The sequence below is a fragment of the Coregonus clupeaformis genome, chromosome 37 (assembly GCF_020615455.1).
Source record: "Coregonus clupeaformis isolate EN_2021a chromosome 37, ASM2061545v1, whole genome shotgun sequence".
NCBI classification, from domain to species: Eukaryota; Metazoa; Chordata; class Actinopteri; order Salmoniformes; family Salmonidae; genus Coregonus; species Coregonus clupeaformis.
Genome location: NC_059228.1, coordinates 15,119,230 through 15,146,069, shown reverse-complemented (window position 1 = coordinate 15,146,069; position 26,840 = coordinate 15,119,230). Strand labels below are relative to the sequence as shown.

The 26,840-nt window shown below is 43.1% G+C and overlaps 1 protein-coding gene across 13 annotated transcripts in view; it reads right to left on the bottom strand.

Moving 5' to 3' along the window:
* LOC121553222 (calcium-activated potassium channel subunit alpha-1) overlaps nucleotides 1–26,548 on the bottom strand; it is a 333,643-nt gene extending 307,095 nt beyond the window's left edge. For all 13 annotated transcript variants that reach the window (XM_041866233.2, XM_041866231.2, XM_041866235.2 and 10 more), the window contains exon 1: nucleotides 25,454–26,548. In XM_041866233.2, the coding sequence (XP_041722167.1) occupies nucleotides 25,454–25,741 (288 nt within the window). In that variant the 5' untranslated portion in view covers nucleotides 25,742–26,548. The remainder of the gene's footprint in view (nucleotides 1–25,453) is intronic.
* Between the last annotated feature and the right edge of the window lie 292 nt (nucleotides 26,549–26,840).

The following is a 26,840-nucleotide window of genomic DNA, read 5'->3' as shown; positions in this document are numbered from 1 at the left end:
CCACTTGAATGAAAACTGATAACTGCATTCACACGCTCTGGACGTAATGAAGACAGAAGAGATGCACTTTGATGAAACGTGAGCCGAACATTTCATGGATGTAGCAAAGTAGTTGAACATTGAAAACAAAGTTACCACACTTTGCACAGATAGTGCACGGAACATGATTGCAGCTGTGAGACATCTGCCTTTTGAACACCTGCCCTGCACCGCACACAGTCTCCAAAGGTCCATCACAGTGTCCCTATAGAACAGCGGGTTCGACAATGCCCTAGCCAACATCCCAAAAATGGTTGGGCATTTCAAACACAGCCTACCAAACGCTGCAGAGCTAGGACAACAGCAAGTTGCAAATCGGTAAAAGGAGGAGTCACTTCACAAGATGGAATTCCACTCTGGAAATGGTCAAGCGTGTCCACAGAAACCAACAACCACTGAGAGAGGCTCTGGCCCAGCAGAAAACAAGCATCACCATGTTCTAGTTTAAAGCAATCAATTTAGTGTCCTCTTGATGACTATAAACGTTTATATTAATATCAACAATCTGATGTAAAAAATTATGTGTAATTTCACTCAATTGTATGAGGTGAAAATGCGAGCTTGTGTAAGGTAGTAACACAAACTGTCCATACAGTGAGGGAAAAAAGTATTTGATCCCCTGCTGATTTTGTACGTTTGCCCACTGACAAAGAAATGATCAATAATTTTAATGGTAGGTTTATTTTAACAGTGAGAGACAGAATAACAACAAAAAAATCCAGAAAAACGCATGTAAAAAATGTTATAAATTGATTTGCATTTTAATGAGGGAAATAAGTATTTGACCCCCTCTCAATCAGAAAGATTTCTGGCTCCCAGGTGTCTTTTATACAGGTAACGAGCTGAGATTAGGAGCACATTCTTAAAAGGGAGTGCTCCTAATCTCAGTTTGTTACCTGTATAAAAGACACCTGTCCACAGAAGCAATCATTCAATCAGATTCCAAACTCTCCACCATGGCCAAGACCAAAGAGCTCTCCAAAGATGTCAGGGACAAGGTTGTAGACCTACACAAGGCTGGAATGGGCTACAAGACCATCGCCAAGCAGCTTGGTGAGAAGGTGACAACAGTTGGTGCGATTATTCGCAAATGGAAGAAACACAAAAGAACTGTCAGTCTCCCTCGGCCTGGGGCTCCATGCAAGATCTCACCTCGTGGAGTTGCAATGATCATGAGAACGGTGAGGAATCAGCCCAGAACTACACGGGAGGATCTTGTCAATGATCTCAAGGCAGCTGGGACCAGTCACCAAGAAAACAATTGGTAACACACTACGCCGTGAAGGACTGAAATCCTGCAGTGCCCGCAAGGTCCCCCTGCTCAAGAAAGCACATATACAGGGCCGTCTGAAGTTTGCCAATGAATTATATGGTATTATTTTATGTATCATTAAGGCAAATGTAGGGAGAGGTCAAAGGTAAAATAATAATATTAGTAATAAGCATGGATATGTTGTAAAATTAAAAACCTATATGCCTTAAAATGTTTATGGATTGAGAACCAGTTGAAAGGTTAATACAGAGCAGAGACATTTATGTGTTTTTCATAAAACTCCCTGCAGCTGGTCTGGGAATGTCAATGACGTGATGGCTGTGTGGAGATTGAAGTAACAATGGAACTAGTGTTATCATTTCTTTATGCTTATGACCTTATGACCTGACACATGGCCACATGCACATAATCTCAGGGGCCGGGGAGGATGATGAATGATAAATGTTTTATGTGTTATGAAATGATAATGGTGAAACAGAATGAACATGTTTGTTACTTGTAGCTTACTTAGAAAGGATAGTTAATTCATTCTGTAATGGCGGGGTGATGGTTTAATTGCGTGGCTATGATTTTAGTTGATTACAAGAGAAATAGGATATAGTTTACGACGCATGGAGAAGTGAATGTCTTTTATGGTAATAGATCAACTGAACCAAACATGACGTTACTACGGCAATTTAGGATGGTTAATGTTGTTAAGTTCGTTTTTAAACCCTATGATAGAGGTAAATGCAGAACGCTGTTTGAAAGTGTTTTATTGGGTCTGCTAGGAAAAATTGAAGAATTTCCATTTTTTCTCTGTGGATGTTAAACTTGCTGAAACGTGAGAGCGTTATAAGGGACATTATGGGTTACGTTAGGTGTACGGGGATCGCGTGTTTTGTGGGAGGTCGTGGAAGGTTGAATGTTATCGGCAGGAGATTGCTAGCTAGTTAGCAGTGAGAGCTAGTGTGGTTTTCGTTGGGTGACGTCACTTGCTCTATGAACTGGAAGTAGATGCTTTGTGTGGCACTGGTGGAGCGACGGGTAACGGTGCTTCGATGGTGAATGTTGTCAATGTGTGCAGAGGGTCCCTGGTTCGAAACCAGTAGGAGACAGAAAGCAAATATTTTACATTGATGTTGTTGATGTGAATTACTGGTTTCATTGATAACATTATAGGAAAGATGTTGTCCTACCAATCCATGTTGGATAGGATAACATAGTAATTGAAATTGCATATTGGTGAATTGGATGTTTTATTGGTTTATACTATAAATATAAAATAATTTGTCATCTGTTGAGGTACCGTTATGAGGGAAATTAGCGGTAGAGTATGATAGATATTGTAGAGGGTTTAAAATATAAGTTAATTGGGTGATGAGACAGGTTGACTTGATGTTGAATGGGATTGTTTAATAGAAGTAATTATTTCTACTTAGGAGAATGAGAATATGTTATTAGGTAGTATTGCTTTGTGAAGATGATTAACTAATGAAGAACATGTCTCGATAGTTGAATAAGGAACGATATTTGATAATTGATCATTTTATTATGACATTATATAGTTTGTTTAAACAGCAGTGAGTTATGATGATGTTTTATTACTTCAGATAACGATAATTTGTTGATAGTACGTTGAACCTGGGGAGGTAGTTGTTGCTGTTGACTTGATGGATTAAGTAGACATCTTTTAATGGGTTTTGGATTATGAAACAATAAGTTTATATAAAAACATTTTTTTTAAAAGAGAACATCAATGCAACAGTTTGCGACGTTTAAATTACTAAAAAGGGGTTATAGGTTTATAGTGGAAGGTGTAGTTAACTTAATAAAATGTGTTATTATCTAGTGTCTTCTAAGTGGGAGTTTTCTTTTAAGGTTTGATGGGAGTCTCCTATAATATTATGTTAGGGGTAAAGTAGGACACGACGTATCAAACAATTTTAAATCGATGCTGGGGTTAATGATTGTTGATGAGATAGGACTGGGGATATATGTATGATGTTTTGTGTGTAATTACTATCTTTGGATTGTTGATTATATGTTAACGACATGTATACTTTCTCTTCCAGGAACATGGGGATTTCTTTATTGGGAGGTTAAAAAAGTATGTCGGCTAGGGTGGAACTAGTTAGTAAAATTAAGTAGTTTTATTTTTAGGTTGTCATAGGGAGCTACCAAAATAAATAAGGCCTGGCCATTTTTGTTTGTTTATTGTTTTACTATATGGTGTTCAAATAACCACAAACAAACTACTTAGTATGAAATGTTAGTTGTATAGGATTTGTATTTCTATTTGGGGTTTTTTGACAGGATGGAGGTGAAATATCTTAAAGGGGCATACGCATGTAATTTGGGTTTTATTTACTGAGGGATAAGTAAATATGTATGATTTATTTTGAAAAGAGCTGTACTAAGGAATTACAACATTTATGAAAGGTTTTGATGGTTGTTAGAAGTAGTATACTATAGGATGAAACAATTCATTGAATGATTTCAATGACCTCTGAAATCTGTCCTGGCTTTATAGTGCGACCTGATCACCCGCACTATGAATTCTAGAGGCATGCTGAATTAGGGGGGTTAGATAAAATAAGGATAATTGTGAAGAAGTTTATAATTTGGAAAAATCCTATATATAAATTAGTCTAAACAGGACAAGGATGAAGTGAGAGAGTTAGTCCTGAAGGAGAAGTATTCCTTGAATAGTGTTATGGAATACAGTTAAGTAAAGATATGCTCAAGGGTTGTCATTTTAAGGTTAGTTATTATTTTAGGTTTGATAGGCAATATTGTTTTGTTTTGTTTTTTTGTACACATGAATCACGATGTGATGCATGTGTCCAAGGGGGGAAGTTGGGATTACAGAGGTTTTAATGGTTTATTATGGTTTTGTGGGGAAGTATGCAAGGTGTATTAAGGATGTGAGCAGTAGTAATAATGTGTTATGGGTTAGGTTAAATCATTTTTGTTTTTGTGATAGGAGGCATGGTGTAGAGGTGGTCTGTCTATGAAATAAGTGGACTACAACAAGCTGGAAGCAGGTGTGCTTCATAATCTCAAGGCTTCTCTTGACGGATGAGAGGACATGAGTAGCATATTTTGTCTCACCTAACCTAACAATGTTCTTAAGATTTTCTGTTCATGGGTGAAGATAACTATGCCCAACTGAGTAGGATAATCTGAGTATTTTCTGTGCCCTGGAGACTATGTGATGGCAAAAGACTACAGAAGAAAGAGCTGGAAAGACCCTATGTGGAGGGGCCTGTACCAGGTGTGGTTGGCTACCTTAATGATGGTAAAAGAGGTGGAGACAGATACTTAGATTCATGTTTCCCACTATAGGAGTGTTCCAACCTCAGCCATTGGGTAGCATTGTTGTCTTTTGTGTGTGTCTGTGCTTGTGTCTTTGCAGCAGTAACTCTGAGCTTCCCTATGGGTAGGCTGATTGAAGGACACTTTTCACAGACCGATGTCGATAGATTGAGAAGGACTCTGGCTGATCCGGAGACCCTAGTGACGGGGGAAGGTTAACAACTGAAGTAACCATACACATCGTTGTCCAGGTTATACCAACGATGGTACGGATAGAGGGGAGTATCGGGTATCATCTTAACCATTGTACCAGAGTGAGGGAACTGATGATTAAGAGACTTTAAGGACCTTCCAGACCGCCGAGAGATTCCAGACCACCGAGAGATTCCAGACCTCCAAGATGCACCAGATATCCTTATCATTGATTTCTCTACACTTGACTAGTTACCTGATAATAAGGGGAATGGAGTACTGATAACAATAAAGAGCAGAAGAACAAGACATAGAAGGGATATAGACAGGATTAGAATGTATATTCTTGCACAGGCAGGAACCATAACTAAAAATACAGGAAGGGATCACTATTAAAATACAAGGGTTAAAATATTATTGGTGTGTGAGAAACCAGCACAAAGAGTATGGGGAAGTCACATGGGGTAGTGTGACCTTAAGATAATGAAAGAAAGAGACAGGTGAATCATAGACATAAGGAAAACAGTCCAAGACTTAGATAAACAATTTGAGGTAGTATTTGGTGTTAGATTTCCAGGGGAAAGTGTTATTAGAAGAGAGAAGTGTAAGCAATTGTTAGAATAGGAACAAGGAAAGGGAAACACCAGAGTAATGTCAAATAGAGTATGAGCAAAAATATAGGAATGTTACAATAAAACAATTGGGTTATATAATTTGGGAGAATTCAAGGGAGAATGTGAAATTAGGGGTTGTTTAAACAGATAGCCTTTGGAATACAGGGGCCCCTCAAAGGAAAATCTATCAGGCGTTAGATAGAAATGGGTATAAGAATGAGTGATGAAACATAATGATTTGTCATGTAGACAATGTTAATAGGGATGTTTTGGATTGGAAATTAACTCAACTGAACTGTTATGATCTGTCCTTTCCTGAGGTTGCTACGGATGGTGTCGTAATGCATTGTAGAGATCATTTGGCCCAGAACGGTGTAAACCTCAATAAAAACCAAAAATCCTCTACTCGGCTGAAGAGGAACAACAAAGGCGTTGAAGACGTTCCTGTCTGACCCACCTCTGCCAGGAGACCTGAATCCAGCATCAAATCAAAGCAATATACTGGTTTGCACATGGACAAAACAGGATGATGGTGGAGGTGTGGCGGTTCAGGTGTGACATTGGAATTGGGACATTGCTATGGGTAATCCAAGATGAACTATGAAGAACATAATGAAGAACATAATGAAGAACATAATGAAGACGCCAGAAGATTGAGTGCCGGTAGAGGAAGGGAGTGTTAGTTGAGGTAGTATGTTGATTAAGGAGGTATTATACACTACTAAATTTATAGTAATTTGGACAATGCATTAAGGTACTGATCTGATGTAATTCTTGTTATGAGGAAGTTAATGCTAGAATTAGTATAATATAAATATACATTCGGCCAGTATCAATATGTGCCAAGGTGAGAGTTTTAACTTTGAATGATGGAACAAAGGTGGCTAATTAAGAATTGTCATTCTAAAGTTGTTTTGGGTAATTAATTTGATTATGATTATAAATTATAAGTTGACTGACTGATCTGAATAACTTATTAATATTAATGCTTAGTGATGTTGACATGGCAATTGCTTGATTAGATATGGATATTGATTATTTTGATAGTTATAATACTTGTGATATGGGTGATTAATCTTTGTATTGATGGGACATTGGTGGAATGTCCCATAGGGGGGATTATATGGTATTATTTTATGTATCATTAAGGCAAATGTAGGGAGAGGTCAAAGGTAAAATAATAATATTAGTAATAAGCATGGATATGTTGTAAAATTAAAAACCTATATGCCTTAAAATGTTTATGGATTGAGAACCAGTTGAAAGGTTAATACAGAGCAGAGACATTTATGTGTTTTTCATAAAACTCCCTGCAGCTGGTCTGGGAATGTCAATGACGTGATGGCTGTGTGGAGATTGAAGTAACAATGGAACTAGTGTTATCATTTCTTTATGCTTATGACCTTATGACCTGACACATGGCCACATGCACATAATCTCAGGGGCCGGGGAGGATGATGAATGATAAATGTTTTATAATGTGTTATGAAATGATAATGGTGAAACAGAATGAACATGTTTGATATTTTATAATCCAGATACATGCTTAAATAAGGAATATAGACATGGAATATATGCTGTGTTTTAAATGAATGCATGTGTTCTTTCACAGGGGCTCTTAAACTGTGGCCCATGGGTTTGTTATAGACACATGGTATGCATTACATTAGTTTTTTAAGAAGGGGCTTTTAAGAAGGGGCCTAAGCACGCAGCCAATAGAATGATAGAATGAGAGGGGTGGTACAGAACTAAAAAAAAGTTAGGAATGTACGCATGTTTTTTCATTTGTGTGGATATAAGAGATCTTTAAGCCAGAGAGAGACAGTTTGGTTCCATGGAGCAAGCTGGGCTTTGTTATGCAATAAAGTCTAAATTCTTGAATTCACAAGCTCCGGTGTCTTGAGAGATATTTTTGAGTTGATTGTCTCTTAGTCAAATATTTCCACGACAACATCTGAATGATTCAGAGGAGAACTGGGTGAAAGTGTTGTGGTCAGATGAGACCAAAATTGAGCTCTTTGGCATCAATTCAACTCGCAGTGTTTGGAGGAGGAGGAATGCTGCCTATGACCCCAAGAACACCATCCCCACCGTCAAACATGGAGGTGGAAACATTATGCTTTGGGGGTGTTTTTCTGCTAAGGGGACAGGACAACTTCACCGCATCAAAGGGACGATGGACGGGGCCATGTACCGTCAAATCTTGGGTGAGAACCTCCTTCCCTCAGCCAGGGCATTGAAAATGGGTCGTGGATGGGTATTCCAGCATGACAATGACCCAAAACACACGGCCAAGGCAACAAAGGAGTGGCTCAAGAAGAAGCACATTAAGGTCCTGGAGTGGCCTAGCCAGTCTCCAGACCTTAATCCCATAGAAAATCTGTGGAGGGAGCTGAAGGTTCGAGTTGCCAAACGTCAGCCTCGAAACCTTAATGACTTGGAGAAGATCTGCAAAGAGGAGTGGGACAAAATCCCTCCTGAGATGTGTGCAAACCTGGTGGCCAACTACAAGAAACGTCTGACCTCTGTGATTGCCAACAAGGGTTTTGCCACCAACTACTAAGTCATGTTTTGCAGAGGGGTCAAATACTTATTTCCCTCATTAAAATGCAAATCAATTTATAACATTTTTGACATGCGTTTTTCTGGATTTTTTTGTTGTTATTCTGTCTCTCACTGTTCAAATTAACCTACCATTAAAATTATAGACTGATCATATCTTTGTCAGTGGGCAAACGTACAAAATCAGCAGGAGATCAAATACTTTTTTCCCCTCACTGTATAAGCATAATTAGCGCATTATAAAATAATTTAATATGGCAAAATAATTCAACATTGGATGATCGTAGATGTTGCCCATTCAAACTATTGCAACAGTTACATCTAGTTCTCACTAATTTAACCATTTTGAAATTATTATTTATTTCAAACACAAGCTCTACATTCTCCACTCCTTTATCAGCGGCTACTTTTGGCCATTGTTACTTTCAGCAGGTACCACATTGGGACTGTACTGTATGAGGTTCTCTTTTAAATCAAATCCCAAATAATTACAGGATGAAGTAATATCCTGTAAGCAATTTGGCTGATTGTTTTCTCAAACACAGTGTATGAAATAGTATGTATGAAATAAGTATGAAATAAAGTGAAACCAGAAGTTCAAACACACTTTCTGCTTGTCCTATATTTGTCTGAACCATACGTGCTCTATATCCAGCCACACACACATTGTCCTATATTTGTCTGAACCATACGTGCTCTATACTCAGCCACACATAACTTGTATTGTCTTCCTGTATTTTGGGACTTGAGCACGCCAGACAGCAGAGTTCTTGCCATCATGTTATTTCCAGTACATCAGAGCAGGAGAGAGGAGCATGTTATTCACAGTACATCAGAGCAGGAGAGAGGAGCATGTTATTCACAGTACATCAGAGCAGGAGAGAGGAGCATGTTATTCACAGTACATCAGAGCAGGAGAGAGGAGCATGTTATTCACAGTACATCAGAGCAGGAGAGAGGAGCATGTTATTCACAGTACATCAGAGCAGGAGAGAGGAGCATGTTATTCACAGTACATCAGAGCAGGAGAGAGAAGCATGTTATTCACAGTACATCAGAGCAGGAGAGAGGAGCATGTTATTCACAGTACATCAGAGCAGGAGAGAGGAGCATGTTATTCACAGTACATCAGAGCAGGAGAGAGGAGCATGTGTGTCAGTAAGTAGAAACCGATCACGCCCTGGCTGGATGGATGGCTGGGAGGGATGGCTGGGAGGTACGCTGCCGACTCCATGCCAGTATCAACAACACATGACAACGCATTGAAGTCAACCACTGGCAGCCTACTTTAGTAGCCAGGCCATAGGGAGGGACAACACATACAGTAGGCTACAGTGGACAGGACAGGTCAGGAGACTGCCCAGTGCCCATACACAGCTGAGATGAATGGACCACTGCACATTTTGAAACGGCACTTCCTGGTCCGTATGTGATATTTATTATTACATGTTTCACTTTTCTATTATATCTCTATTTTCACTGTTAGTCTATGCCTGTTGTTTACAAAGCATGTGACAAATATAATTTCTGAGATTCTGAGCTTGTTATTGGAAGCCATTGGTAACTGACAAGATGCTAAACTGAGCTGGGCTGAGGCTGGAGTTGAGGCTGAGGCTAAACTATGCTGGGCTAGTCAGGGGTTAGTTAAAGCGACAGTGGACTGGGCTAAACTGGGGTGTGCTTGGCCTTGGTAAGGCTGGTCTGGGTTAAGCTGGGCCACGGCTGAACTATGCTAGGCTAGTCAGGGGTTAGCGAGAGCGACAGCTGAAGGCAGGGTGTGTGCTCTATACTGCTCTGGCAAAATGCAACCCGCTGGTTGCCAAGCACGAGGGGATACACAGCCACACAACAGTTCCTCTCTGCAGGGTAGGGCCCTCCATAATCCACCCCACATTAAAGCTACAATATGTAATTTTTTGGGTGACCTGACCAAATTCACATAGAAATGTGAGTTATAGATCTTTCATTCCAGCTGAAAGCAAGTCTAAGAAGCTGTAGATCTGATCTATGTGCACTATTTCTATGCTTCCCGTTCTGAAGTTTAGTTATTGCGTCTTTGACTTCCGGTTTTGTACACCAGCTTCAAACAGTTGAATATACAATATTTTTGGTTATGGAAAATATATTTCACAGCGGTTCAGATGGTACAATGATTCTCTACACAATGACTGCTTGTTTTGTCACATAACCTGAAATTAGGCTAACTATCCCAGGTGGTGAGGGTAGGCAACAACACCTCTGCCACGTTGACTCTCAACACGGGGACCCCCCAGGTGGGTGTGCTTAGCCCCCTCCTGTACTCCCTGTTTACCCATGACTGCGTGGCTACACACGACTCCAACTCTATCATCAAGTTTGCTGACGACACGATGGTGGTTGGCCTGATCACTGACGCCGATGAGACGGCCTACAGGAAGTAGGTCAGAGATCCGGCAGTGTGGTGTCAGGACAACAATCTTTCCATCAAAGTCAGCAAGACCAAGGAGGTGATCTTGGACTACAGGAAACTGGGGGTGCACAGTGGAGAGGATCAAGAGCTTCCAGTTCCTCACCGGCCACATCACTGAGGATTTAACATGGTCATCTCACACCAGCACAGTCATGAAGAAGGCACGACAGCGCCTTGTCCTCCTCAAGAGACTGAAGAGATTTGGCATGGCCCCTCAGATCCTCAGGAACTTTTACAGGTGTAGCATTGAAAGCATCCTGACTGGTTATATCACCGCCTGGTATGGCAACTGCACCGCCCTCGACTGCAAGGCCCTACAGAGAGTGGTGCGGACGGCCCAGCGCATCACTGGGGGCAAGCTCCCTGCCATCCAGGACCTCTATATCAGGCGGTGTCAAAGGAAGGGCCAGAAAATTGGTAAAAGACCCCAGTCACCCAAGCCATAGTGTTCTCTTTTGTTCCGCACGGCAAGCGGTACCGGAGTATCAAGTCTGACACCAAGAGGTCCCTGAACAGCTTCTATCCCCAAGCCATAAGACTGCTAAAAAGCTAACTAAATGGCGACACAGACTATCTGCGTTGACCTTTCTATTTTATTTTTGCCCTGTCTCTATGCACATTCTACACTCACACTTAATTTTCTCACACACACACACATTCATACTGACTCTACACACACACACACACACCCACTCACATACAATCATCATATATGCTGCTGCTACTCTGTTTATCATATATCCTGATGCCTAGTCATCTTACCCCTATACATAGATACCTTTATCACTCCAGTATCCCTGCACATTGTAAATATGGTATTGGAACTGACCCTGTATATACATTTACATTTTAGCCATTTAGCAGACACTCTTATCCAGAGCGACTTACAGGAGCAATTAGGGTTAAGTGTTTTGCTCAAGGGCATATCAACAGATTTTTCACCTGGTCGGCTCAGGGATTCGAACCAGCGACCTAGCTTACTTACTTACTCCTGTTCTTCTTATTTCTATTTCTTGTGTGTTTTTGTTCTACTATGTTCTAATGTATTATTTTTTTTCTATAGTTCTACTGAATTGTTGGGAAAGAGCAAGAAAGGCAATTCACAGTACTAGAGCATGTGACATTAAAAACGTTAAACTTACCCCTGCCCTCCCCCTCTCCCACTGACTACCTGCACAGACTACCTGCACAGACTACCTGCACAGACTACCTGCACAGACTACCTGCACAGACTACCTGCACAGACTACCTGCACAGACTCTATGCCCATCCTCAGGTCACAGATGTGTTTGATAGGTTGTCATTGTAAATAAGAATTTCTTCTTAATTTACTTCCCTGTATAAATAAAGGTGAAAATAGAAAAATAAAAAGTTCTATACCACTCAGCCACTGACACCTCACACATACACACTACTGACACCTCACACATACACACTACTGACACCTCACACATACACACTACTGACACCTCACACACACACACTACTGACACCTCACACATACACACTACTGACACCACACACATACACACTACTGACACCTCACACATACACACTACTGACACCACACATATACACACTACTGACACCTCACACATACACACTACTGACGCCTCACACATACACACTACTGACACCTCACACATACACCTCACACATACACACTACTGACACCACACACATACACACTACTGACACCACACACATACACACTACTGACACCACACACATACACACTACTGACACCTCACACATACACACTACTGACACCTCACACATACACACTACTGACACCTCACACATACACACTACTGACACCTCACACATACACACTACTGACACCTCTCACATACACACTACTGACACCTCACACATACACACTACTGACACCTCACACACACACACTACTGACACCTCACATACACACTACTGACACCTCACACATACACACTACTGACACCTCTCACATACACACTACTGACACCTCACACATACACACTACTGACCTCACACACACACACACTACTGACACCACACACATACACACTACTGACACCTCACATACACACTACTGACACCACACACATACGCACTACTGACACCTCACATACGCACTACTGACACCTCTCACATACACACTACTGACACCTCTCACATACACACTACTGACACCTCACACATACGCACTACTGACACCACACATACGCACTACTGACACCTCTCACATACGCACTACTGACACCTCTCACATACACACTACTGACACCTCTCACATACACACTACTGACACCTCTCACATACGCACTACTGACACCTCACATACACACTACTGACACCTCACACATACACACTACTGACACCTCACACACACACACACTACTGACACCTCACATACACACTACTGACACCTCACACATACACTCTACTGACACCTCACATACACACTACTGACACCACACACATACACACTACTGACACCTCACAAACACACTACTGACACCACACACATACGCACTACTGACACCACACATACACACTACTGACACCACACATACGCACTACTGACACCACACATACACACTACTGACACCTCACACATACACACTACTGACACCACACACATACACACTACTGACACCACACACACACTACTGACACCTCACACACACACACTACTAACACCTCACACACTACTGACACCACACACATACACACTACTGACACCACACACATACACACTACTGACACCACACACATACATACTACTGACACCTCACATACACACTACTGACACCTCACACATACACACTACTGACACCACACACATACACACTACTGACACCACACACATACACACTACTGACACCTCACATACACACTACTGACACCTCACACATACACACTACTGACACCTCACACATACACACTACTGACACCTCACATACACACTACTGACACCTCACATACACACTCACTACTGACACCTCACATACACACTACTGACACCTCACACATACACTCTACTGACACCTCACATACACACTACTGACACCACACACATACACACTACTGACACCACACACATACGCACTACTGACACCACACATACACACTACTGACACCACACATACGCACTACTGACACCACACATACACACTACTGACACCTCACACATACACACTACTGACACCACACACATACACACTACTGACACCACACACACACTACTGACACCTCACACACACACACTACTAACACCTCACACACTACTGACACCACACACATACACACTACTGACACCACACACATACACACTACTGACACCACACACATACATACTACTGACACCTCACATACACACTACTGACACCTCACACATACACACTACTGACACCACACACATACACACTACTGACACCACACACATACACACTACTGACACCTCACATACACACTACTGACACCTCACACATACACACTACTGACACCTCACACATACACACTACTGACACCTCACATACACACTACTGACACCTCACATACACACTCACTACTGACACCTCACATACACACTCACTACTGACACCTCACACACACACACTACTAACACCTCACACACTACTGACACCTCACATACACACTACTGACACCTCACACATACACACTACTGACACCTCACACATACACACTACTGACACCTCACACATACACACTACTGACACCTCACATACACACTCACTACTGACACCACACACATACACACTACTGACACCTCACACATACACACTACTGACACCTCACATACACACTACTGACACCTCACACATACACACTACTGACACCACACACATACACACTACTGACACCACACACACACTACTGACACCTCACACACACACACTACTAACACCTCACACACTACTGACACCACACACATACACACTACTGACACCACACACATACACACTACTGACACCACACACATACACACTACTGACACCTCACACATACACACTACTGACACCACACACATACACACTACTGACACCACACACATACACACTACTGACACCACACACATACACACTACTGACACCTCACATACACACATACTGACACCTCACACATACACACTACTGACACCTCACACATACACACTACTGACACCTCACATACACACTACTGACACCTCACATACACACTCACTACTGACACCTCACATACACACTCACTACTGACACCTCACACACACACACTACTAGCACCTCACACACTACTGACACCTCACATACACACTACTGACACCTCACACATACACACTACTGACACCTCACACATACACACTACTGACACCTCTCACATACACACTACTGACACCTCTCACATACACACTACTGACACCTCACACATACACACTACTGACACCTCACATACACACTCACTACTGACACCTCACACACACACACACACACACACACACTACTGACACCTCACACACACACACACTACTGACACCTCTCACATACACACTACTGACACCTCACACACATACACACTACTGACACCTCACACATACACACTACTGACACCTCACATACACACTACTGACACCTCACATACACACTCACTACTGACACCTCACATACACACTACTGACACCTCACACATACACTCTACTGACACCTCACATACACACTACTGACACCACACACATACACACTACTGACACCACACACATACGCACTACTGACACCACACATACACACTACTGACACCACACATACGCACTACTGACACCACACATACACACTACTGACACCTCACACATACACACTACTGACACCACACACATACACACTACTGACACCACACACACACTACTGACACCTCACACACACACACTACTAACACCTCACACACTACTGACACCACACACATACACACTACTGACACCACACACATACACACTACTGACACCACACACATACATACTACTGACACCTCACATACACACTACTGACACCTCACACATACACACTACTGACACCACACACATACACACTACTGACACCACACACATACACACTACTGACACCTCACATACACACTACTGACACCTCACACATACACACTACTGACACCTCACACACTACACACTACTGACACCTCACATACACACTACTGACACCTCACATACACACTCACTACTGACACCTCACATACACACTCACTACTGACACCTCACACACACACACTACTAACACCTCACACACTACTGACACCTCACATACACACTACTGACACCTCACACATACACACTACTGACACCTCACACATACACACTACTGACACCTCACACATACACACTACTGACACCTCACATACACACTCACTACTGACACCACACACATACACACTACTGACACCTCACACATACACACTACTGACACCTCACATACACACTACTGACACCTCACACATACACACTACTGACACCACACACATACACACTACTGACACCACACACACACTACTGACACCTCACACACACACACTACTAACACCTCACACACTACTGACACCACACACATACACACTACTGACACCACACACATACACACTACTGACACCACACACATACACACTACTGACACCTCACACATACACACTACTGACACCACACACATACACACTACTGACACCACACACATACACACTACTGACACCACACACATACACACTACTGACACCTCACATACACACTACTGACACCTCACACATACACACTACTGACACCTCACACATACACACTACTGACACCTCACATACACACTACTGACACCTCACATACACACTCACTACTGACACCTCACATACACACTCACTACTGACACCTCACACACACACACTACTAGCACCTCACACACTACTGACACCTCACATACACACTACTGACACCTCACACATACACACTACTGACACCTCACACATACACACTACTGACACCTCTCACATACACACTACTGACACCTCTCACATACACACTACTGACACCTCACACATACACACTACTGACACCTCACATACACACTCACTACTGACACCTCACACACACACACACACACACACACACTACTGACACCTCACACACACACACACTACTGACACCTCTCACATACACACTACTGACACCTCTCACATACACACTACTGACACCTCACACATACACACTACTGACACCTCTCACATACACACTACTGACACCTCACACATACACACACTACTGACACCTCACACATACACACTACTGACACCCCACATACACACTACTGACACCTCACACATACACACTACTGACACCCCACATACACACTACTGACACCTCACACATACACACCACTGACACCTCACATACACACTCATTACCATGCACACACCACATACGCTGCTGTCATAATTGATTGATTGATTATAGTGATCAATATTACCATTCAATGCTGCTATATTATTTATTATGATTATTATGACCATTAGTATTGATCCTGCTACCTGTTGCCGTACATTCCCTCCAGTAACCCTGCACACTGTAATAACAGTACTGGCACGGCACTGACCCGTATACACTGAGTGTACAAAACATTAAGAACACATTCAAGGCGTGCTGGTCCATGTTGACTCCAAAGTTCCCACAGTGGTGTTATGTTGGCTGGATGTCTTTTGGGTGGTGGACCATTCTTGATACACACAGGAAACTGTTGAGTGTGAAAAAGCCTGCAGCATTACAGTTCTTGATACAAACCGGTGCGCCTGGTACCTACTACCATACCCTTTTCAACAGCACTTAAATGTTGTATCTTGCCCCTTCACCCTCTGAATGGCACACATACACAATCCATGTCTCAATTGTCTCAAGGCTTAAAAATACTTATTTAACCTGTCTCCTCCCCTTCATCTACACTGATTGAAGTGGATTTAACAAGTGACATCAATAAGGGATCATAGCTTTCACCTGGATTCACCTGGTCATTCTATGTCATGGAAAGACAGACTGTCTAATGTTTTGTACACTCAGTGTATAGACCTGTATAGACCTGTATATACCTGCACTCAGTGTATAGACCTGTATAGACCTGTATAGACCTGCACTCAGTGTATAGACCTGTATAGACCTGTATAGACCTGCACTCAGTGTATAGACCTGTATATACCTGCACTCAGTGTATAGACCTGCACTCAGTGTATAGACCTGTATAGACCTGCACTCAGTGTATAGACCTGTATAGACCTGTATATACCTGCACTCAGTGTATAGACCTGTTTAGACCTGTATATATCTGCACTCAGTGTATAGACCTGTATATACCTGCACTCAGTGTATAGACCTGTATATACCTGCACTCAGTGTATAGACCTGTATATACCTGCACTCAGTGTATAGACCTGTATAGACCTGCACTCAGTGTATAGACCTGTATAGACCTGCACTCAGTGTATAGACCTGTATAGACCTGTATATACCTGCACTCAGTGTATAGACCTGTATAGACCTGTATAGACCTGCACTCAGTGTATAGACCTGTATATACCTGTACTCAGTGTATAGACCTGTTTAGACCTGTATATACATGCACTCAGTGTATAGACCTGTATATACCTGCACTCAGTGTATAGACCTGCACTCAGTGTATAGACCTGTATAGACCTGCACTCAGTGTATAGACCTGTATAGACCTGTATATACCTGCACTCAGTGTATAGACCTGTTTAGACCTGTATAGACCTGCACTCAGTGTATAGACCTGTATAGACCTGCACTCAGTGTATAGACCTGTATATACCTGCACTCAGTGTATAGACCTGTATATACCTGCACTCAGTGTATAGACCTGTATAGACCTGCACTCAGTGTATAGACCTGTATAGACCTGCACTCAGTGTATAGACCTGTTTAGACCTGTATATACCTGCACTCAGTGTATAGACCTGTATAGACCTGCACTCAGTGTATAGACCTGTATAGACCTGCACTCAGTGTATAGACCTGTATAGACCTGCACTCAGTGTATAGACCTGTATATACCTGCACTCAGTGTATAGACCTGTATATACCTGCACTCAGTGTATAGACCTGTATATACCTGCACTCAGTGTATAGACCTGTATATACCTGCACTCAGTGTATAGACCTGTATAGACCTGCACTCAGTGTATAGACCTGTATAGACCTGCACTCAGTGTATAGACCTGTATAGACCTGCACTCAGTGTATAGACCTGTATATACCTGCACTCAGTGTATAGACCTGTTTAGACCTGTATATACCTGCACTCAGTGTATAGACCTGTATAGACCTGCACTCAGTGTATAGACCTGTATAGACCTGCACTCAGTGTATAGACCTGTATATATCTGCACTCAGTGTATAGACCTGTATATACCTGCACTCAGTGTATAGACCTGTATAGACCTGCACTCAGTGTATAGACCTGTTTAGACCTGTATATACCTGCACTCAGTGTATAGACCTGTATAGACCTGCACTCAGTGTATAGACCTGTATAGACCTGCACTCAGTGTATAGACCTGTATAGACCTGCACTCAGTGTATAGACCTGTATATACCTGCACTCAGTGTATAGACCTGTATATACCTGCACTCAGTGTATAGCCCTGTATATACCTGCACTCAGTGTATAGACCTGTATATACCTGCACTCAGTGTATAGACCTGTATATACCTGCACTCAGTGTATAGACCTGTATATACCTGCACTCAGTGTATAGACCTGTATATACCTGCACTCAGTGTATAGACCTGTATATACCTGCACTCAGTGTATAGACCTGTATATACCTGCACTCAGTGTATAGACCTGTATATACCTGCACTCAGTGTATAGACCTGTATAGACCTGCACTCAGTGTATAGACCTGTATATACCTGCACTCAGTGTATAGACCTGTTTAGACCTGTATATACCTGCACTCAGTGTATAGACCTGTATATACCTGCACTCAGTGTATAGATCTGTATAGACCTGCACTCAGTGTATAGACCTGTATATACCTGCACTCAGTGTATAGACCTGTTTAGACCTGTATATACCTGCACTCAGTGTATAGACCTGTATATACCTGCACTCAGTGTATAGACCTGCACTCAGTGTATAGACCTGTATAGACCTGCACTCAGTGTATAGACCTGTATAGACCTGCACTCAGTGTATAGACCTGTATATACCTGCACTCAGTGTATAGACCTGTATATACCAGCACTCAGTGTATAGACCTGTTTAGACCTGTATATACCTGCACTCAGTGTATAGACCTGTATAGACCTGCACTCAGTGTATAGACCTGCACTCAGTGTATAGACCTGTTTAGACCTGTATATACCTGCACTCAGTGTATAGACCTGTATATACCTGCACTCAGTGTATAGACCTGTTTAGACCTGTATATACCTGCACTCAGTGTATAGACCTGTATAGACCTGCACTCAGTGTATAGACCTGTATAGACCTGCACTCAGTGTATAGACCTGTATATACCTGCACTCAGTGTATAGACCTGTTTAGACCTGTATATACCTGCACTCAGTGTATAGACCTGTATATACCTGCACTCAGTGTATAGACCTGCACTCAGTGTATAGACCTGTATAGACCTGCACTCAGTGTATAGACCTGTATAGACCTGCACTCAGTGTATAGACCTGTATATACCTGCACTCAGTGTATAGACCTGTATATACCTGCACTCAGTGTATAGACCTGTTTAGACCTGTATATACCTGCACTCAGTGTATAGACCTGTATAGACCTCTACTCAGTGTATAGACCTGCACTCAGTGTATAGACCTGTTTAGACCTGTATATACCTGCACTCAGTGTATAGACCTGTATATACCTGCACTCAGTGTATAGACCTGTTTATACCTGCACTCAGTGTATAGACCTGTATAGACCTGCACTCAGTGTATAGACCTGTATAGACCTGCACTCAGTGTATAGACCTGTATATACCTGCACTCAGTGTATAGACCTGTTTAGACCTGTATATACCTGCACTCAGTGTATAGAACTGTATATACCTGCACTCAGTGTATAGACCTGTATAGACCTGCACTCAGCGTATAGACCTGTATAGACCTGCACTCAGTGTATAGACCTGTATAGACCTGCACTCAGTGTATAGACCTGTATATACCTGCACTCAGTGTATAGACCTGTATAGACCTGCACTCAGTGTATAGACCTGTATAGACCTGTATATACCTGCACTCCGTGTATAGACCTGTATAGACCTGTATATACCTGCACTCAGTGTATAGACCTGCACTCAGTGTATAGACCTGTTTACACCTGTATATACCTGCACTCAGTGTATAGACCTGTATATACCTGCATGTGCATGTGACCATAAAACTTTAAATGTTCCCCTTCTGCAGAAAACACCTGCCTGAGTGTATGTGATAGGTGAGAACCCTGAGTTGAGTGCCATTAGACGGGCAGCCCATCCAGTGATCAGGAGGGGAAGGAGATGAGGAGATGAGGTTAAAAGAGATGAAGAGAGGAAGCCATTTAAACAGTATTGGGACATGTCCCATGTACGGTACAGAGAGCGGGGTAAGGACACGAAATGCAACTCAACACCACCTCACACACGCCTCATCTTCACCCACCCCCCCCTTCCCCCTTCCCCCTTCCCCCCTGATTCCCAGTATCCCCAGCGCCTGAGGCCCCCGCTGCCCTGAATCCCGTTACTAACACCATGCCAACGGAGCCGGCCTCACCAGTCAGCTGAACACAGATCCGGTTTCCCTCCTTAATGCTCCCAACATGCCTGTTCCCTCTGTGGCCAAGTGTCAAACCAACCCCTCCCCCCAAAGTCACCCCCGAGGACTAGCCCCACTCTACCCTGTCTTCACCCTGAATATCTTTATACATTATATTGAGAAAGGCAGGTGATCCATCCAGAGACCCAGGTCAGGCACGGTTGTGTTAGAACCTCTCCCCAGGTACAAAGCCCCGTCCTGGGTGTGTGTTTCAGCAGGGCTGCCTGGTTGGCTGACTGGCCTGGGTGATGTGTTCATGCTAGTAATTAAAAGGTAATGAAGGAAAGAGACTTCAGAGACGCTGTTTGCCCTATAGCCCTCCCTGGCCTAATCCTAACTTGAGATGCAGGAAAATGCATGCAACTCAAATCTTAGCACGAATTTCCCATTGAGATCAATGGTGAAGTAGTTTCACAAGTGTTTCTCAAATTAGGTTTCTATCCTTTAATTACTCCTAACCAGAAGGGACACACCATCGTCATGTTAACAACAAACATCATAATGCCATCCTCCAAAGAGTGATCTGGCTCTCTGTGTTTCCCATACTACTATATAACACAGAGACAGGACAAAGTGGATATACACTATATATACAAAGGTAAGTGGACACCCCTTCAAATGAGTGGATTCAGCTATTTCAGCCACACCTGTTGCTGACAGGTGTATAAAATCGAGCACACAGCCCTGCAATCTCCATAGACAAACATTGGCAGTAGAATGGCCCGTACTGAAGAGCTCCGTGACTTTCAACATGGCACCGTCACAGGATGCCACCTTTTAAACAAGTCAGTTAGTCAAATGTTTGCCCTGCTAGAGCTGCCCAGGTCAGCTGTAAGTGCTGTTATTGTGAAGTGGAAACGTCTAGGAGCAACAGCGGCTCAGCCGGGAAGAGGTAGGCCACACAAGCTCACAGAACGGGACAGGCGAGTGCTGAAGCGCGTAGCGCGTAAAAATCGTTTGTCCTCGGTTGTAACACTCACTACCGAGTTCCAAACTGCCTCTGGAAGCAACGTCAGCACATTAACTGTTCGTCGGGAGCTTCATGAAATGGGTTTCCATGAGCAGCCGCACACAAGCCTAAGATCACCATGTGCAATGACAAGCGTCGGCTGGAGTGGTGTAAAGCTCGCCGCCATTGGACTCTGGAGCAGTGGAAACACATTCTCTGAAGTGATTAATCACGCTTCACCATCTGGCAGTTCGACGGACAAATCTGGGTTTGGCGGATGCCAGGAGAACGCTGTAAAGTTTGGTGGAGGAGGAATAATGGTCTGGGGCTGTTTTTCATGGTTCGGGCTAGGCCCCTTAGTTCCAGTGAAGGGAAATCTTAACGCTACAGCATACAATGACATTCTAGACGATTCTGTACTTCCAACTTTGTGGCAACAGTTTGGGGAAGGCCCTTTCCTGTTTTAGCATGACAATACCCCCGTGCACAAAGCGAGGTACATACAGAAATGGTTTGTCAAGATCGGTGTGGAAGAACTTGACTGGCCTGCACAGGGCCCTGACCTCAACCCCATCGAACACCTTCGGGATGAATTGGAACGCCGACTGCGAGCCAAGCCTAATCGCCCAACATCAGTGTCCGACCTCACTAATGCTCTTATGGCTGAATGGACCAAGTCCCGCAGCAATATTCCAACATCTAGTGGAAAGCCTTCCCAGAAGAGTGGAGGCTGTTATAGCAGCAAAGGGGGGACCAACTCCATATTAATGCCCATGATTTTGGAATGAGATGTTTGACGAGCAGGTGTCCACATACTTTTGGTCATGTAGGGTAGCTTCCTCTCAAATGTCTTGTGTTTTTCTTATTAGTTATACTTTTTTTTAATACTGCACTGTTGGGTAGGGCTTGCAAGTTAAGCATTACACTGTACTAGTGCATGTGAAAAATAAAACTTGAATTTGAAATGAAGGGATGATGGAGGCTGGAGGATAGGAGGAGGGTGGATGGGAAGAGTGCCCTCTTCCTGTCCTGTCCTCATCTCTCTGATGCCTCTGGCTGTCATGATACAATGCCCAACAGAGATGTGCAGAAAGGGGCGTCCCCCGCCCTATGCCAGGAGGAAATTGCAGAGGGGCAGAAAGGGGCCGTCCCCCGCCATATGCCAGGAGGAAATTGCAGAGGGGCAGAAAGGGGCCGTCCCCCGCCCTATGCCAGGAGGACATTGCAGAGGGGCAGAAAGGGGCCGTCCCCCGCCCTATGCCAGGAGGACATTGCAAAGGGGCAGAAAGGGGCGGTCCCCACCCTATGCCAGGAGTACATTGCAGAGGGGCAGAAAGGGGCCGTCCCCCGCCCTATGCCAGGAGGACAATGCAGAGGGGCAGAAAGGTCTCTTTCTCCCTCTCTCAACCTTTTTTGAGGGGTGCAAAAAAAAAAATTATCCTGCAATTCTACACATTTTGCCATTACTTATGCCACGTTCATATGATATCTGAGAGACAGTGACTAACAAAATCAATGGGGGCCCCTGGAGGTCAGGGCCCCTGGGAACTTAGATAGCTGGCAAGACCAACTTACTGTTAGCTGAAAATGTTAGTGACTGTCAGTGACTGACATAAGAGGAAAACAGCTGATGCACAACATTTCTAAATTGCACGTTATGTATTCTATTATGCTAACTAACAGTAAGTTGCACGTTATGTATTCTATTATGCTAACTAACAGTAAGTTGCACGTTATGTATTCTATTATGCTAACTAACAGTAAGTTGCACGTTATGTATTCTATTATGCTAACTAACAGTAAATTGCACGTTATGTATTCTATTATGCTAACTAACAGTAAATTGCACGTTATGTATTCTATTATGCTAACTAACAGTAAGTTGCACGTTATGTATTCTATTATGCTAACTAACAGTAAGTTGCACGTTATGTATTCTATTATGCTAACTAACAGTAAATTGCACGTTATGTATTCTATTATGCTAACTAACAGTAAGTTGCACGTTATGTATTCTATTATGCTAACTAACAGTAAGTTGCACGTTATGTATTCTATTATGCTAACTAACAGTAAGTTGCACGTTATGTATTCTATTATGCTAACTAACAGTAAGTTGCACGTTATGTATTCTATTATGCTAACTAACAGTAAGTTGCACGTTATGTATTCTATTATGCTAACTAACAGTAAGTTGCACGTTATGTATTCTATTATGCTAACTAACAGTAAGTTGAGACCCCGACTGATCTCCTAAAACATTATTTTTTTTACCGACAGCATCATCTGTGCAGAGACTGGAGCAAAGAACGAAATGCTCTTGGAGTTGCAGCGGTGTATGTTATGTTACGTGTGCAATGTGATTTGATCTGTGATGTGCCCACCTCGGAGGCCTGTAACTAGCCAGCTAAACCAACAAGAGGAGCACAGTGAGTGATAGCGAACTGAAGCAGGCTTTTACCCACAGGTGATTCATACATGATTCATTCTTTATGTGGGCCACCCCTAGCCTACTGTAGCAGTGGAACAAACCAACTAGGCAGGCAGCACAGCAGGGGGCATCCATATAGTCTATTTTTAGATCAGCCATCCAGGTTACATTCATCAAGCAACATGACCAGGCATTTCACAGACACAGAAAACTGAAATATACCAACCATTGATTCTACTGAAAAACATGAAATAACTGTTTTCCCAGTGGTCTGGAATATTACCATAAAATAAGATAAAATAGAGCATTTTGCAGCCTATATTAGGTGTACTCCCCTACCACATAGACTGACCTGTTGTTGTAAGTTGGTGACAGTTTTCTAGCTATAGGGTAGTAGACAGCTCCTCATAGCCTACCCACTGGGCAAAAACTGGTTGGTTGAATCTACGTTGTTTACATGTCATTTCAACAACGTGGAAAACGTTCCTATTTTTTTCACCCAACCTTTAACCTAAATCCAATAACATGGTGACATGTTTTGTTGATGTTACGTTGAATACACGTTAGCTGACAACTCAACCAAATGTAAATCAAAACTAGAAATTGATGGTGAGTCACTTTCCCAGTGAAGGCCAATTGATGTCACAATGGATGACAACGTCGGGTCATAGGGTGTACAGTAAAATGTGTCAAGACAGACAGTGGCGCAATATCTATCACCATAAAGGTGACATTACGCACGAGATGCCTTTTATATTATGAGCGCCACATCAATAACCAACGGTTGCCGGTTGAGGTGTTTGTCATTACCTTCTTTTTGATGTTGCAGTGGCAGCAGACGGTCCACAGGTATTTGAGGGTCCTCCACAGGAGAATGATGAAGAGACCCCCGAAAAACGTCACCATGGAGGAGGCAAGGAATGCCCACCACATTCGCTGGCCATTGTTGTCGCAGGGCACGTCTGACGAGAACGGGATGATCACGTCCATCTTGGACATAGAGATCGAGGAGTCCGGATTTTTGTTATGATAGTTATTTCTACTCATCATAGAGTTGCCGCTTCCATGGGGAACGGTGGCGTCCGCCTCAGCTAGCATCTAGGAGCCTTGGAGAGCCTATGCCAGCGTCCCCAGCCCCACTCACCAGCCATATTGCTTTAAAAAAAAAAATGGGTTCTATATTCTCACACGCACCAAATTAATTGTTTGTTTATTTCAATCTACTTCAGATTTCCGCGACAGTCGAAAACGCCACACGCACTAACTGGACCGAAATAGCGGTCGGTGTCCATTCGCGAGAGCCATTTAAATCCGCAGTAATGACGAACGTTGAGCGCTTTTCATTTTGAGAGGTTTTCCGCGTCTTTCAGGACCAATGCCATGACAAAGATGGTCTGTCTCATCTAGCAGCCGTCGAGGCTTCCAATGTTGTTTCAGATTATGATAGGCGCAGCGACATAAAAAAAATGATGTTTTCTTCAAACAGTTTCTGTCCGACCTCTCAAGTCGTCTTCCATCCAGGGATTCGGTCGATTAACGGCGGAAAATCGATTTCACTTTTCTAAACGCCAATTTAATCGATAGCCTCGATGGTTTTTGAATGGCTGAATATATTTCAAGTCCCCAAACTGTTGCCACGATGCGAAAACACAAACGACATAATCTAGTGGCGTTTTCCCCTTCTAAATTCAGCATACAATGACAAGCACTCGGGTGATGTCGCCTTCGCAACTGACTGTCCCCATTCGTGCCCCTAGATCCAGCCCAGACTCGCGCAGATCCGCCAGTTGATAGCGCCTGTCAGATCCGCTCGCTCCAGTGAATGCAATATAGATTTACAGGTAGGAGGGGGCGGGGCGTAGCTCAAACCGCTCAAAGATGGGCAGAAAGCAGTAATACCGCCGAGCGCTGATGTTTATACCAAGTGCCGACCAGCCAGCCCCTTGTCTCAGTCAGTTCCTATGGTACTTTCAAGACCACTGGGAACTCTGGAAAAAACTAGATCAAGTCATGACGTCAGGTCGGAATGTCGGACATCTAGAAAGATCCGCCCAGTTTCCGACTTGGAATTCCGAGTTGGATTACTGTTCAAAACGATTTTTACCAGTCGGAGCTCGTTTTTACCGAGTTCCCAGTTGTCTTGAACGCGGCATTAGGCAATAGCCTACATTGTGCTCTTTCAGGGTAACGTATTTGT